General features: G+C 52.7%; 1 protein-coding gene across 2 annotated transcripts in view; it reads left to right on the forward strand.

The window, feature by feature from the left end:
- Positions 1 to 237: 237 nt before the first annotated feature.
- Positions 238 to 15,021, forward strand: part of LOC131210461 (TLD domain-containing protein 2) — a 39,922-nt gene continuing 25,138 nt past the window's right edge. For both annotated transcript variants that reach the window (XM_058203716.1, XM_058203717.1), the window contains exons 1-5: positions 238 to 1,109; positions 5,469 to 5,540; positions 10,728 to 10,834; positions 11,727 to 12,026; positions 13,911 to 14,829. In XM_058203716.1, coding sequence (XP_058059699.1) covers positions 238 to 1,109; positions 5,469 to 5,540; positions 10,728 to 10,834; positions 11,727 to 12,026; positions 13,911 to 14,829 — 2,270 coding nt within the window. The remainder of the gene's footprint in view (positions 1,110 to 5,468; positions 5,541 to 10,727; positions 10,835 to 11,726; positions 12,027 to 13,910; positions 14,830 to 15,021) is intronic.

Here is a 15,021-nt window from a genome sequence, read left to right on the forward strand (position 1 = left end):
GACCCATTTCTATTATTACTGGACGTCGCTACGTTGGGAACACTTTAAATATTCGCTCCACAACTCAACTCTCTTGGAAAGCGCTCTTATCGATGGTTATACACGAAGTGACACTCTCGGCAGCAAAAGGGATAGGTTAAAGAACCATTGACACCGCGTCATCGCGAACCTTTTTCAATATCTTCAGCGACAGCGGCAATCACCAGCCCAGCACAGCACCGTGCCAACCAACTCACCATGACCAGTATACTGTCCGCGTCGGGCAAGTACCGCTCGCGGAAGGACATCAGCACCGGCTCGATACCGACGCTGGTGTCACTGGACGAAGAATCTAGTCTCTCGACCACAACGACCACCTCGGTCAGCAGCGACACGGTCCTGATGAACCTACGGACATCCGGTGGCAGCCGCTCAATTGCCGACTCCAGTGCCATCCACGGCAGCAGCAGCCTGAACATCAAGAATGGACTTGCCGCGAAGCCACCGCGCCGCTCCTCCCTGGGCCTGGCCCTGCTCGGCGGCGGCGGTGGTTCCCGCTCCAGCTCGGACAAGGGCAACAAACGCCGCAGCTCGATAGCGGTCGTGTTTCTCGGTCGCAAGGACTCCCGCTCCTCCTCCTCGTCCACGTCGGTGGGCACCTCCTCCAACCTCCACCATAATGGCCACTACTCGATCAGCACGATCCCGGAGAAGTACAGCAAGACGGGCGAGTCGGACATCGAGAATGACGCACCGAACACGGACTCGTTCAGCATGCTGTCGCCGGGGGTCAGTGGCACACCTGGAGAACTGGGTTCCAACGGGGACGCAGTAGCCGGCAGTGGTGGTGGCTACGACAAGAAACGTCGCCGCTCGTCGTCCTGGCAGACCAAACTCGAGCGAAGGCGCCGCAAGGGTATGATGTCGGCGGCCGCCACACTCAACGGTGACGGCGGCACCCCGCAAGACGGACCCGATGGGTCACCGGCGACCGGCACTAACGTCTTCACGGCGGCTGGCTACGGTTCGGCCAACGGGCTCGAGCTGCCGTACGGTGGCGGTGGAAAGTATGGCCGCGAGAAGCGCCACTCCTGGTGGAACATCTTCGTTCCGGACAACCTCAAGCAAAGGTGATTATCGTCTGGTCAGGTCTGGCCAAGGTTCTTCGTCACGGCTCAGAAGATGCCGCCGACAACTGGATCTCGTTGTGGCGATTCTGGTCCGACCCTCCGGTAGGTCTCTAGAGTTTGTTTACTCGAAGAGATTTATCAACCAGCTCTCCGTAGTTCGCCCATCATTGTCTCATCTGGTTCACAGCTCTCGGTAATACCTGGGGAGGTAACTGTGCTGCGCTCCATAACTTGACGCCGAGTGCGTGTCCCGCTGAATACTTTCAATATTTGTCCACCGTCTATGCAGTGCTCAACTCACCGGCGGTGCAGTAAACTAGGGCCACTAGAACCCCGTTTGTGTGCCACGGAACGCCGCTATCTGCTTTGTCCCTCAGGGCCGACCCTGTAGCTGGTCGCTTCTCCGTAACTCTTCTTATACCCGGGGCCGTCTCGGTGACCGGTTTTCCATATCAATTTCAGACCCTGACCTATTTTGCCTATAACTTCCCCGGCTCGGTCGCAGGTCGCCGGTCCGGCATTATGCAACGCTCCAGGCGCTGCGCTAGGCGGGCACGAACCCCCGGGCGGTCCCAAGATAGTTAAGTGGCCGCATCGGACTTGGGACTTTTCCAGGGCGCCTCACAGTTCCAATTGGGAAATGAGAACCAAAGTGTGCCCGGAGCACGTAATTTGCTTCGTAATTCGTCGTAACGGTCGCAGGGCTACCGGCTTACGTGTGGGGTACGTGGTACGTGGTACGGGGGTCGTGTTGAACGTTCTGTGATTGGTCTCAATTGGATTCGCCACGGCGGGGTTCGATGTCAGATCCAATGGTCCACAGCGGAGTTCAGCGGCCCCTCGCTTCCTTTTCCGTGTGCGCAATGTTGCGAGACCATTCGCCTGGCTAGCGGAGCGCTACGTGACTCGTGACATGTAGACAGAGACTCCGTGTTGCGTTCACAGCCAAGACGCCGATGTCATCAAGTAAGAAGAGCACGGAATTGTCTTGGTTCGGGTCTGAGGCGAAGTGCGTTAGTACGACAGGCCAAGTTTGTCACGACTTCCACTGGCGTGCCAATGTCCCACGGTTGGCTTCACAGGTGGTGGACTGGTGGGAACGAACTCGCCACCAGAGAGAGATCGGTAGCCTAGGCAACCCTGGGTTGCCAGGGTGATTCATCAAATGTTTGGATTTTAAACTACCGATTGTTGGACTTTTAAAGCGTCAAACTTCACTCTGGAAATTGTAAACATTTGGTAAAAAATTTGACATTTACGAAATGGGAAATGTTGAAAAATGATTTCCACAGCCCAGACGTCGTGCAAGAGAAGCCAATGCACCAACGAGTGACTGTTTAGTTGAGTGGAGAATTGTTGGTTGGTTCTTCGACGAAATTGAAACAGAAAACTTGGACGACATTTGGTTTCTTCAGGATGGCGCCGCGTACCATGCAGCACCAGCCACAATCGATATTTTGCGTCGCTTTTGTTTCGGAATCCAAACACTAGATGGGACCACCCTATGTATAAATCGCGGAACTGCATATATTGATACTTCAATTACCATTTACATGCGTCTCGTCAGAGAGTCTATGGCACCGTTCTTTAGACCATAAAGACGAACCGGGCGCTGGCTCTGGACCCGGCTTTGTTGTCGCTCTGCCTCGGTGCCCTGACTTGGAGGGTAGCTCTCAGACAGAGCTTTAAGCTGGGAGGCAGCCGAGTAAATATTTATCCCAGCGTCGCCGTGGCCCGCTCAGGAGGACCATCTGTGGCTGATGATAATGGAGCGACTGCGCGCGGTGCGCGATTGACAGCTGCAAAATCGATTGCCCAAACGTTCCCGGTGGTGACGAACGCTGACCGTAGGCTGTAGCAACACAACAGTGATGCAACAGTTTTGTTGTATTTCGCGCGCAGGATTGATCTCCGGGTGTCCGGCGGACCTACACGCGCCCACCCGCTGCCGCTATCGGATGTAGACGATCTCCACCGGGCGCTCCTATGCTTATCGCGCCCGTCGATGTGTCGTAATGTCGAGTAGATGTTACCCAATCTCAATCTCGACAGTGATCTCTGTCCGGGGGATGCAAATGAATCACACCCCCATGAGTGAGGCGGCCTAATCTTTTGAATCATCCTGGAACTGCGTTTATGGTCGGTCGCTTCACGAGAGAATCCCCGATACGGACAGTGCGTCCGATAGTAATGGCAAACTAGACCAGTACCAGAGGAATGGTTGGGGCCATCCGGACCTCCGGTCTAATGGGGCCGCTATATAACGATAAAGCTTGTCTTGCTGCCCACACGACGCGGTAGAAGAATGCACCATAAAACCGGTGGTGGGCCCCTCTCGATGGCACTCCTCGTCACAGGAGTCCCGGGTCGGCCGCCAACATCAAATACCTTCGACGCGAAGGTATCAGCTGTTGTCACGTGCTCCTACTACCCAGTCTCTCTCGCTCTCTCTCTCTCTCTCTGTCTGGAGTGGGTCGATAAACAGGAAAAAAAGAATTCCATCGCTGCATAGCGGTGTACCCTTACTGCCGATAAGCAGTTCCGCACCGCGCGGCACCCGGCAATCGGGTGCAGTAATCAATATTCTTGAGCCACCACAGCCCCCGCGCCACCTGTTTGCACAGTGTGGAGCCACCTTCCCCCGGGAAGACGATCCTCCCCCTAGGGTCGAACGCACCGCGCGTCTTAAGCACACGCAACCACGCAAGCCGCTTATCAGCTGTTCCCGGACTCCACGGGAGACCGGACCGGTTCCGTCGGGTTGGCCGCGCCGCACGGCCCTTTTTCGGGGTAGGCCCGCCGGAGCGCCGTCTCCCGGCGCGCCGCTTATCGGAAAGTGTATGCTCCCGACGACGTCACCGTCCGGGTTGGGTCGCTCTCCGAAGACTTCTCTGTGCCAGAGCCGGGCCAGTCAGTCAGACTGGAGACACCCTGAACAGTAGCAGCAGCAGCAGCAGCAGCAGCAGCAGCAGCAGCAGCAGCAGCAAGTGTTGTGTCGTCTTGGAGTGTTGTGCAACCCCTACACCTGACGCCAACCCGTGGTGTGCCTGGCGTGTTGTTGTTAAACTCCGATCCGGTGGCCGCCCGTGCGCTTCCTTATCGTGTGTGTCTCGTGGGCCAGATTGGTGTCGAGAGTGTGCGCCATAACCTCCAAAAAGGCTACGACGCCGCAGGCTGGTTCGGTGAAGTTTTGTGTCGGTTGTGAGCCTCTTTTGGGGGGCTGCGAATTGGGCTGCAACGCAAACCAAGGCCGCCATGGAGAAGCCGAAGAAGCTCAAAAGTCATTTATCCAAGTTTAAGGAGAACTACTGGTGAGAGAGAGAGGTTTTAAGAGGCGTGCGGGATGTGCAGCAACATTCAATCAGTAGTAGCCTCACACAATATTTCTGCAAACTCATGCTTCGGGTGGTAACGTGTTGTCCCGAAGTCTGTGCCCTCACATCGCCGTCAATCGCCGTGAATTAGGGGAAAATTTGGTCCGTTACATCTTTTGCTGCCGCCATCTTAACTGTGTATCCCCATTTCATCTCTTCGATTTCCCATTTGCTTGTGTTCTTTGATTGAATTTCGGATCCCTCCGATGTGTTGTGTGCTGTGTGAGCTACTGTTTTCGGTTGGGGACCGGGCCTTATCGGACCTCTTCCAGGTGTTATCGATAGGGAAAAGATTAAATATCCGGTGTCCCGCATCGTAGCCATAGCAGGCAACGGCACAGCACTGTGCTCTGCTGCTGCTGCACCGTGAGTTTCGTGTAATCTGTAGCAGGCCATGATCGCGTTGCATAATACGCGTGCTTCCTGTCAATAACATTCGGAAAACAAACGGTTTATATCTTTGCGTTCACAACTTCAATACTAGCGAGAGAGGGTTAACAGGCAAAAACAATGCGAAGAAGTGCGCCATCACAATGTGTTGTTTGTTTCATTCAAATTAATCTCTATTGCCCCAAACACACACCTCGATAAGAAGTGATCAATCAATTAATGATCGTGTGCTCTCGTAATACATCATTCCACAATCGCGGAGCCGCGACACGCGTTTTCGTTTTCTTCTCGCTCTCATCATTGTTTCCATTGTTTCATCTAATTTTCCCCTTTGTTTACGTGTTTTATTTTCTTGCCTGATTTTCCGTTACGTTTTGTTTATTTTGTTTTCTCTTCTTCTGTTCCACATGTGCTCGCTAATAATTTCGTTCCCGTCGTCGTCGTCGCCCCTCCGAACGTCGTTCATCTGAACCGATCCGGCGCTCCGGTGTCAACAAAAACAAAACCCTGTAAAAACCATAAACAAACCCCTCACACATCCTCGTGTTACTACAACATCCACATTATCACCACGGCACACGGCACCGGCGCGCAGGACCCGTAGAGCTAGTCAGGATGTGATCCTTTCGAAAAGTTCGGAAACACTCAGTAGCCCACCCTACCGAAGGTTAGTGTTTTATCTATTGTTTCTTTTTGTTTTCTTTTCTTTCATTTTTAGTACCCAGCAACTTAGGCACTCTCGGCCGTTTTTCGCTTTATGTTTAGTACTTTAAGGGGGTACAGGTGGAAGCGAAGTTCACCACAAGGTCATTAGGATGACTTGGTGCGTGGCCATAAATTCGTTCAACATGCGCGCAGAACAACACCGATGACGAGACGACAGCGACGCCGTGTCGGCTCCGCCAAGATATCTGCGAGCCGAGCGATGTGTGCGATGTAAGATTGTGTTTTATTTCCGGTTACATCGGCGTAGGGCCCCACGGAGGGGCCGCTATTTTTAGACCCTACTCCTCCGATGATGATGGGCATCATTTGAGTCTGTGACCTCCAGTTGTTGTTTTTATCATCGGCCAGCAGCGCGCCACTTGCGCTTTCGTGTGTCGCGACGCCACACCACGCCACGCCATGTGATTCATCGTCCCACCTCCTTCGGATTAATGGTCGCGAAGGGGGTGCTGCCGATGACATGTGAGTTTGTAGCCGGTTTGTGTGGCCCATCTGATTGGGCATCTCGTCGAACGCTTAGGGCCTGACGACCTCCGATTCCTAATTGATTCCGCCTCTCGCGTGTGGCGCGGAAGACGCGCTGAAAGTGTGTCGCGTGTTTCGGAGCATAAATAATCTTCACGAATTGTTGTTGTTGTTGTTGGCCTAGTTGTTGTTTATTGCCGCAATATGCGCGCGTGTCAGTGTGCGTGCGTGTTCTCATTGCATTGTGAAATACTGTGATCACACATAAATGACCGGCCACAATTGTTTACCCCTTCTTTTCTGCGTGCGTTTGTGGTTGATCGATTTGCCAGTTAACCTGATACTCCCCTAGCCAGTTGCCGCCGGCAGAAACAGCTGTTGTTGCGGTTGGGTTAGGTTTGGTCATCGTAAACATAGGCGGATGTGTTGCGCAGTAGTCAGCAGAGTCAATTAATATCATCTGTGAGGTGTGTTGTTTTTCACAGCGCGTGTTTAACAGCCCTCTGGCCAGTGACCGGAACGGAATGGATAGTTAGAGCAATCTATTTTATTTTATTTATTAGAACGGACAGAGCCGTATTGAGCACCTAACATTAGGCAGCATTTTGCACTCAATAGAACAGGCAGGGCGAAGCGAATGATCTACGGACGAGGCACAATTTAAGTAAGATGATAATAATAATTAATTTGATTCAAGATTTATCATCCAAAGAATTGTTTCGCGTTTCGCTTCATTCGGCTACGCGGCCAATTGCGACGCAATCGACAGTTGACCCTATAATTACTTCTAAATTGTGTATCCCCGGAAAGTATGGCCCCCGCAAGGACGCTCCAAGCGGTGGTCCACTTCGTAGCGCGCCGGTTTCGTGCACGTACCGAAAGACCCGAAATCCGAAAAAAGACATCGATCCTTAAACGTGTTGAATCCAATTTGTTTGTTTCGGGAATCGAGCGCGCGCTCACCTTGACACGCGACAGCAAACGGGCCATGTGCGTAACCGAAACTAATGCAGCGTAACGCGCAACGCGATCCGTGGATTGCATTTGCGCTCTCGCTTTCATCGGTTCCGAAGTAAAATTGGCAATCGATTCGAAATGGCCACCACCGAGAGTGTCCAGTGTCAACCTTCGTGGGCCGTGTTTTGGTTGGTGGCCAATGGTATCGTACCAAAATTCAAATCAAAGTCCTCTTCGATCAGTAGTGGGGAGAACTACTATACTGGTGACTGCTCGTTGGATAGTTTATTTTTCCGATTAAATTGTTAATTACAGGGGCCATGCGGCTAAGCGGATGTCCCGAGGCCACAACGATTCCCGGGGGTTTAAAAATTTGCATTTTGTTTTGGGTTCGCACCTCGCGACGGACCGCGTATCCGGCCTCACGCAGCGCCGACGATACAATTACGGAACGTTTGCTTTGCGCTGCGTTGGTCGATCTGAATCCAAATATTCGATTTTTGGGGAGGACTGTACCGGGTGTCGGGTGGAATCCTCAGGAATCAAGAATCTTGCTAAACACGTTCTTCTTGCTGCTGCTGCTGCTGCTAACGGCCCATCAAACGGCCATCAATGGCGCCAAAGTCAACTTGACGTTGGCGCACGAAAAAATCTGGCAAAGAATTCTCGCGCCTCGCTCTTTGCGATCTCTTATGGTCTTGGTTAAAATCTAGTTTCAGTTCTTCCTCGGCACTTACGTCACCGAGGCCGCATTGTCGTAGTGGCGAATGATAGGATTGAACCCCCGTGGACCTAAATTTTGTGCAACCGAGAATGTGGAGTAGCTATTCCTTTCTTGTATTTTTATAGTAGCTTTTCTAGTTAAACATAAAAGAAGGTTGGAGATGACAGCTACAGTATTTTGTAGTTCGCTTTCTTTCCCTCACTTCACTCCGTTCGTCGTAAAATGGAGCGAAACGACCAACCCTCAATGGACATTAGTTCGACAGTGGAAACTTTCCGTATAGCTGCAATCGATACCGCCTCTCAAATGGCAAACCACAACCACCCGTGTGCAAATCAATCGGAAACCGCTTCTTCCGCTGGACACCACCACCACTTCACGAACTCTGGAATTGGAGGGCTCAGAATCGAACCTTCATGGGAACTCTCGTCCGCTCTCGGAGGATGCAGAATCAGAATCCCGCCAGCCGACCACAATCGAGAGCCACTTAGAGGCGGAAATCTTTCCCACGGCTCGGCCGACCTGGAGTTGTGGGGTCTGGGGGACTCCTCTCAATGGGCGCCGAGCCAACTTACCTTACTGTTGGACCCTTTTTGGTCCCGTCAGCACTAGTCAAGCGGAACGGCGGTTGCAAATCCGCATCGAAAACCGGCCACGCTTCGTCGTTCGGGGTATCCGGCGGTCATTCCGTTTTTTTTATGGTTACATCGCCTTGATCGGTGAACTCAGATTGGCTAGGGATATCTGGTTGGTCGAACGTAATTTAATTATAAGGTGTGTGCGCGCCCTGGCCGTGCCACACGGCGGTGACCTCGGCGCAGGAGGGTGATAATATCTTTCTCCTTAATCACTAATGTAATGTCACCGGCGGCGGCTCTCAGGGTTTCCACCATAAATCAATCGCGCGCACCGAGAACGGCCCCCGGATCCCCAGCATCATCCGCGCTCGTTTTGGGGAGGGCGCTGCTGCTGCAAGTGTGGCCGATTTTGTCAGGTGCCGATCTCTCAGGGGTGGCGCTGCCTTACAAGTCCACTAGCTCTCCGCGACTCGCGCCAAAGGCGGGAGGGCACTCACCTGGCTCACCTTCACGGTGGCGGCGGAGCTGGCGATAGCATCTCGTGGACTCGCGCGTTGAGGTCCATTCATCAACTACGGCGTGCGATCCGTGCGCCCGGTCGGGCACGGTAGTTACAGATCGTGTCAAATTTGTGTTATAATTATCTTGATTTACTCCTCGTGTGTCGGTCGTCGCCCCGACACCGATATTGGTCCCCGTCGCTCGCTCTAGTTGCCGCGATCCTCCGATATACCCCGGGCATCCGATAGTGGTGCGGTTACACCGCGCGCTAGTGGAGGCCATTCCGACCCAGGGAGCGTAAGTGAGAGCGACAAGTTAATCGTCGAACCGGAAGCATAAATCTGGTTTAATGTGTGTACGCGCAACAGTTTTCCTTGGCGCACGCGGCCACAGATCGCGCGAATGGCCACGAACTGTCGTGCGCACCAGGTCACAGCGCAGCGCCACAATTGTGTGACGCCAGTTCCGGAGCCAGTTTCAATCGTTCATCCTCCGCCATTTGTGTGGGGGCCCGCCTTGGGAGTCGATATTATGATTTATGAAGCAACATCATCGCATCTTCCAGCGCGCCCGGCTTTTTGACCGATTTGGAGATTCACGACTCTCCGTGTGACGTTCGATCTTAGATTGCACGCGATTAATGTCAGCCGCGCGTGGCAGACACTCGCTAAAGTGTCACTAATTGGCATTTATCGCCGCGAGCGCCGGGAGCTTCCATCTGACGACGAACGCCCGTGATGCCTGCCCGGTGGTTCCGCCGCCAATTAAAGTGGCGCTCTTTGAAGCAGGACCGGACTCTACCAGATGCCATCGTTTTCCAGCGTTAGACTTCTTGAAAACGGTGGCACGAACCGCGATTCAACCTTGCGTGAATGCTGCCCTCCCGCAATGAGAGAGTGGACCTACGGGGCGCGCCCGGTGCGGATCCGGTCCGACCTTCTCCAAGAACGGTTTCCGGAAGCGCAGTCACGTAACGCCATGCCACTGACGGCCTGGAATTCCCTTCAAGGCAACGCGACAGATACGCACATCAGATCGCAAAAAAACCCACATAAATGATTGGCGGGGCACGGCAATTGCAAAAGAAAAACCGCCAGTGGGCCGCCACCGTTGTTGGCTTCCTCCGAATCGGTCGGTCGTCGGTCCGGTGTTTTCGATTGCCGTTTTGACGGCAGGAATGTTGTCTGTGTCTGCCAATCGGAACTCGGATCTACCTTTCTTTTTATCATGCCTTGTTACTTGGTTCCCTTGGGCGCTCGTTACAGATGAAGTTATTATAGTTGCTTGAGTTTGTTTTGGTTTTATCGCTGCATAAAAGTTCCCTACTCGTGTTACGTTCCCGTTGAAGGTAGATCAAGTTGTCGTCAATTACCACTCAATATTGAAGGTCCCGAACGAGGGCGATCGCTTGTTCTATTAATTTCCCGAATTAATTCCTCACGCTGAAGATAATTCCTCACGGTCCTACGGTAAAGTGCTTAAAGGTAAGCTTATACAGAGTGCGAAACATGTTGCCCAAGGTTCATGCCCGATTTTCCGTAAGTAGTGTGCAAAGTAGTGTACCAACGCAACACATTAGCCACCGTAGCACGTAGCCGCTGGCCGTAGAACGTGTGCATGAAATATTCCATTTCTTATCCCAATGTTGTCTCCCAATCCTTCCTAGCTGTGTTCTACGTGACGCTTACAGAATATTCCGCCATAGGACCGGCGGGAATGGCGCAAAACACTTTTACTGTCCGTTTTAGTGATTTGTGACTGATTTTACTGTGGCACGACCTCGCGTGTATCGGCGTCGGGCGGGAAACGTGCCCATATTAAGCTGGCCTGCGATAAAGTCACATTGCCCCCATTAAAGCCTTCTCTCTAATCTCGTACGTTTTTCTTCTACTCTAACTTTCAGGAGCAAATCACGAAGTGTGGACCATGGATTAGCGGCCCCGTTCGATCTAGACTCGCTACGCTCGAAGGTTGAGGGCAGATTCGAAAGCATCGATCGGCTGTCCAAAGGTACGGATTTTCCGCGATGAATGATTTAAGCGAGCAAGTTCTGCATCCCCGGAACACACCCGGTTATGGAAGGCAGAATCACAGACCATCTAGAACCATTCGCTTCTACAGCATAGCATTTGCGCATACCACAATGGACTCGGGCTCTTTAGTCGGCGTCAGCGGTTTCGTAACATAAACATTAGCAACTATGTTTCTGTTTTCTTCTTCGCGCGGATCGCACTCGTCGAACCGCGCACAGCACATCCATGCTGCTGGCCAGCGTCTCGTGCCCTCGGAATACAAACTCTCTGTTAACCGCGATTGTTGTGATATTTGTTAATGGGAATATCAATACATTGTGAATGTTTGTTCACTTCGGGGACGAAAAGGGCATTTTAAGACGCCGCGGGGACTTCTCGGTCGTAGGCGTGTCACAAAAGTGCACCCATAAGCACTTTTAATCAATTCCACGGACCACCACGCGGAAGGCCGTCTCCCGAGAGGGCTGCCGAGATCTCCTCGCTGGAGCCAGAAGTTTGGCCATTCTCGAACCGAACGGACGCGCGCAATCCGATCAACCGACCTCCTTACGTTAGCATATAGAATGATAAGCAGCAGCAGCAGTAGCGAAGAACCGTTGCCAAATGCTTCTGCCGCCAATGGTGGTGGCAGAAGCCGCACGGTCATCTTCTGTCGCCGGGAAAAGCCCTTGCTGCAGTTTAACTTCGCCGTAGTGTACACGTCATATTCGAATGCACGCCGCCCGTTTGCAACGGACGTTTCGTACCGGTTGCTCGAGTTTCCGATCAAATCCGCGCGACAAGGTTCTGCTTCTTCGACGAGTGTGTTCCTGCGCTGTTCTAAGGATAGCGATTTAATGCTCCCGCTCCCGTGTTTCCCGTGTTTGCAGATGGCGAAAAGAAGCGCTCCATGCCCACGATACCCACCGTTACGTACACAGTGAAGGACCGTGACACGCTGACATCGGTAGCGGCCCGTTTCGATACGACCCCGTCGGAGCTGACCCAGCTCAACCGTTTGGCCAGCTCGTTCATCTACTCCGGCCAACAGCTGCTGGTGCCGGACAAGAATGCCAAACCGAGCGCGGCGGCGGACGGTGAATCCGACACCAGCACGGAACGCTCCTCCAACAGTCCCACCGATGGTCGGCGCAAAGGCTCGCAGGAAGATTTGTCTCAGGATGAAAAAGGTAAGCCGAACGTCGTGCAACGGTTGGTTCAAAAAACGGATTGTACCGGTGTGGCGCCGATCAACTGTGGCAATCGGTTCGCCCGTTGAACCGGTTCGCTCGTGACAGTTGTGTTTTTGACAGCCGGACTTTGTTTACGTACGGCTTAGAAAATACGGCTCTTTGGGCTCGATCTCAAACTGCTTTATTTACGTTTGCCGCGTAGCTCGTTCTGTGGGTGGTTTTAGTAGTCGGGGCCATGGTGCGCAGCAGTGTTTTCATGTTTCGTTAGAACGCAGAGAATGAAGTGATCGAACGTGGGTGCTGGCGTACGTGCGCAGTGCAGCAGTGACGAAAGATCGTTGCATTATTCATGGGAAACAAGCGGCAGCGCGTACATATTTGAGCAAATGTTTGAAACGGCAGTGTTTTACAAAAATGGAGGTAAGCGGCGGCGGCGACGGCGCGCTGTGTACATGTTTTCGCCGTCACATCGATCGATAAATAGAGCTTGCGGCTGTTACAATACAAATACGGCCCTGCGTGCGTAATTATGCATCTTCATTCAAAAGATGCCGGATGGGGGAATTAAAGCAATGTTGTTTCAGTTCCTAAGCGATGTAATTCCAATCAGAGAACACCATTGTTTATGAACTATTGTAATCGCCGAAAAAATCAAATACCTTCCAAATGTCGCAGCAACAAGTTACACAGTTACCTAATGGAATTGGGCGATGCAATCTGATAACGCTCCGGCCCCCGAGATAAAATGATAAAACACTGGGCTATCAACTGTTTCTGTTGAGGGTATACCATTCTTGGGAGGAAATGTAATATCGCGTACATTGTTGTTGTTTTGAATTGATTAATTCATGCCATTTTAGAGTAATTCCCTCATTAGTTTTGCACCTGCGGAGGTGCATAGTCAACAGATGCTGTGGATCCATGCCGGGGGACATTTTTCAGATCCGGTTTCATGTCACATTAGCTAATAGCGGGGAACATGACCAATTATCACCGAGAACGCTGGAAGCATTCGTCGTCAAGCATCACCGGTCGGTGACTGATCGGAGACTTATGGAAATGAATCGCGGCCTTTTCGCGGATTAGTTCGCTGCCGGCTGCGAAGATTGGCACAGCCGAAAAGAATTGTGTGGTCATCGCAGAGTTGGTTTGAAATTTTATCTCCACCATTTTAAGTTAAAGTTTAACACATTTTCTGCATATCGTGTAACGCTAAAAACATGCAGCAAACTTTATCATATCGCCATGATTCGGGATCGCAGTAGTCTCGGTGCGATGTTGTTGTGCATTGCTTTTAGTGCAACAACCAATCCCATTAACCGCTACCAAAAGCGCCTCCCTACACACCAACCAACCGAACTGCGCCTACAGATGTGTTAATCAACGTTCTGTATACGTACAGGCCGCGAACAAACAACAATTCCGTGTTGCACACGAACTGGCCATCAACTCCGAGCAGGAGTGATAAGAAATCGTGTATGGTGACAGTTTACGACCACAGTACACGGCATACTTTGCCCCCCTGCGCACCACTTCGGTTCGGTTCGGTTCATTATCGAACGTAAATTATCGTTCGTGCGCCCACAAATGAGTTCTGCCAAAACGGAAGCTGCACTTTGCGCCATCGCGACCGTCGTCTGATCGTCGAAATGCAACCATGGGCCAGAGAAGTCGGTGTGGTGCCGTTTTTGCGTGACAAATTGTCAGGTTCGTTCGGCGCTTGGAACACGGGGCCATTTGTTTACCCTTCCGATAGCTCTCACATACACCCTCTCACGGTTATTATGTAGTGTTGTGCTCGATGCGTTTGGGATGCGGTCTCTGATATGGTCTCACTGGTGAAGATATTGATGTTGTTCTCGTTGATTCGTTCTGTTTTAGATTTGCTGGAAGGGCTTCGTCCGGGATCACCGAAGCCGGGTCACATTGAACGTGTCGCCTCACCAAACACCCAGAGCGGTGGCGGAGGCGGTGGTGGGGGCGGAGGTGGCGGCACCCGAACTACGGGGGCCGCAGGTGGCGACGATGACGATCCCGTCACCATACAGCGTTTCTTGAAGATCAACGTGCGGCACATTACCGATGGCCAGGGGGTGGTAGGCGGCGTACTGCTTGTCACCCCGAACGCGGTCATGTTCGACCCGAACGTGTCGGACCCGCTGGTCATCGAGCACGGTCCGGAGAGCTACGGTGTGATCGCCCCGATGGAGTTCATCGTGAATGCGGCCATTTTCAACGATATCGCACACATGCGCGTGCAGGGTGCGGCAGCGGCCGCCGGCGGCATCAACGAGACGGCCGAGAAGGCAGAAATCTATCACCCGGTGCCGGAGAAACCGTGCTCCCGCTGTGACACGCACTCCCCGGGCAAGGACTCGCTGCTGGTGAAGGACGAAACGTTCCCCGAGCTGGGCGTTGGGTCGGTCGAGGGTTGCGACGATCAGGAGTCGATCTGCTCGAGCAACAACGAGCGTGACGGCGATGCGTTCCCGAAAGCATTCGAGCGGGATCTGGTGACGCCGAACAACTTGCAGCGGCTGCACGGCGATTCGACCGAGAGCGGTGGCAGCTCGGAACCGAAACCATCGTCGGCCGAACCGTCGCCCAGTCTGTTTCTGGCGTACGGCGACCGGGACCACACACTCAACTCACTCGAGTCGGCGTCGTCGGACCACGCGAAGGCAGGCGATAAGACTGACCAAAGCAAGAGCGGCAACCTAGAGGATCCCACAATGCGCTCGCTGGAGGAACGGCGAAGAAGTCTGCTGGATCAGCACTGGGCCATACCCAGCAAGGACAGGTTAGGCAGCCCTCCTCCTGCATGCTCCCGATCGCTTCTCCACATTCTGCTTTTTCATTAATACTGCTCCCCCCCAGTTGGGGAGTGAAATTTGCTAACAATCTAACAACTTCTAACACCCCAAACTCATCATCTGGCCAAAATAACACAGAGACTTTTGAGTGATCCGTTTGCTCGATACAGTTTGCTTTT

Source organism: Anopheles bellator, chromosome 2, assembly GCF_943735745.2.
Source record: "Anopheles bellator chromosome 2, idAnoBellAS_SP24_06.2, whole genome shotgun sequence".
Taxonomy (NCBI): domain Eukaryota; kingdom Metazoa; phylum Arthropoda; class Insecta; order Diptera; family Culicidae; genus Anopheles; species Anopheles bellator.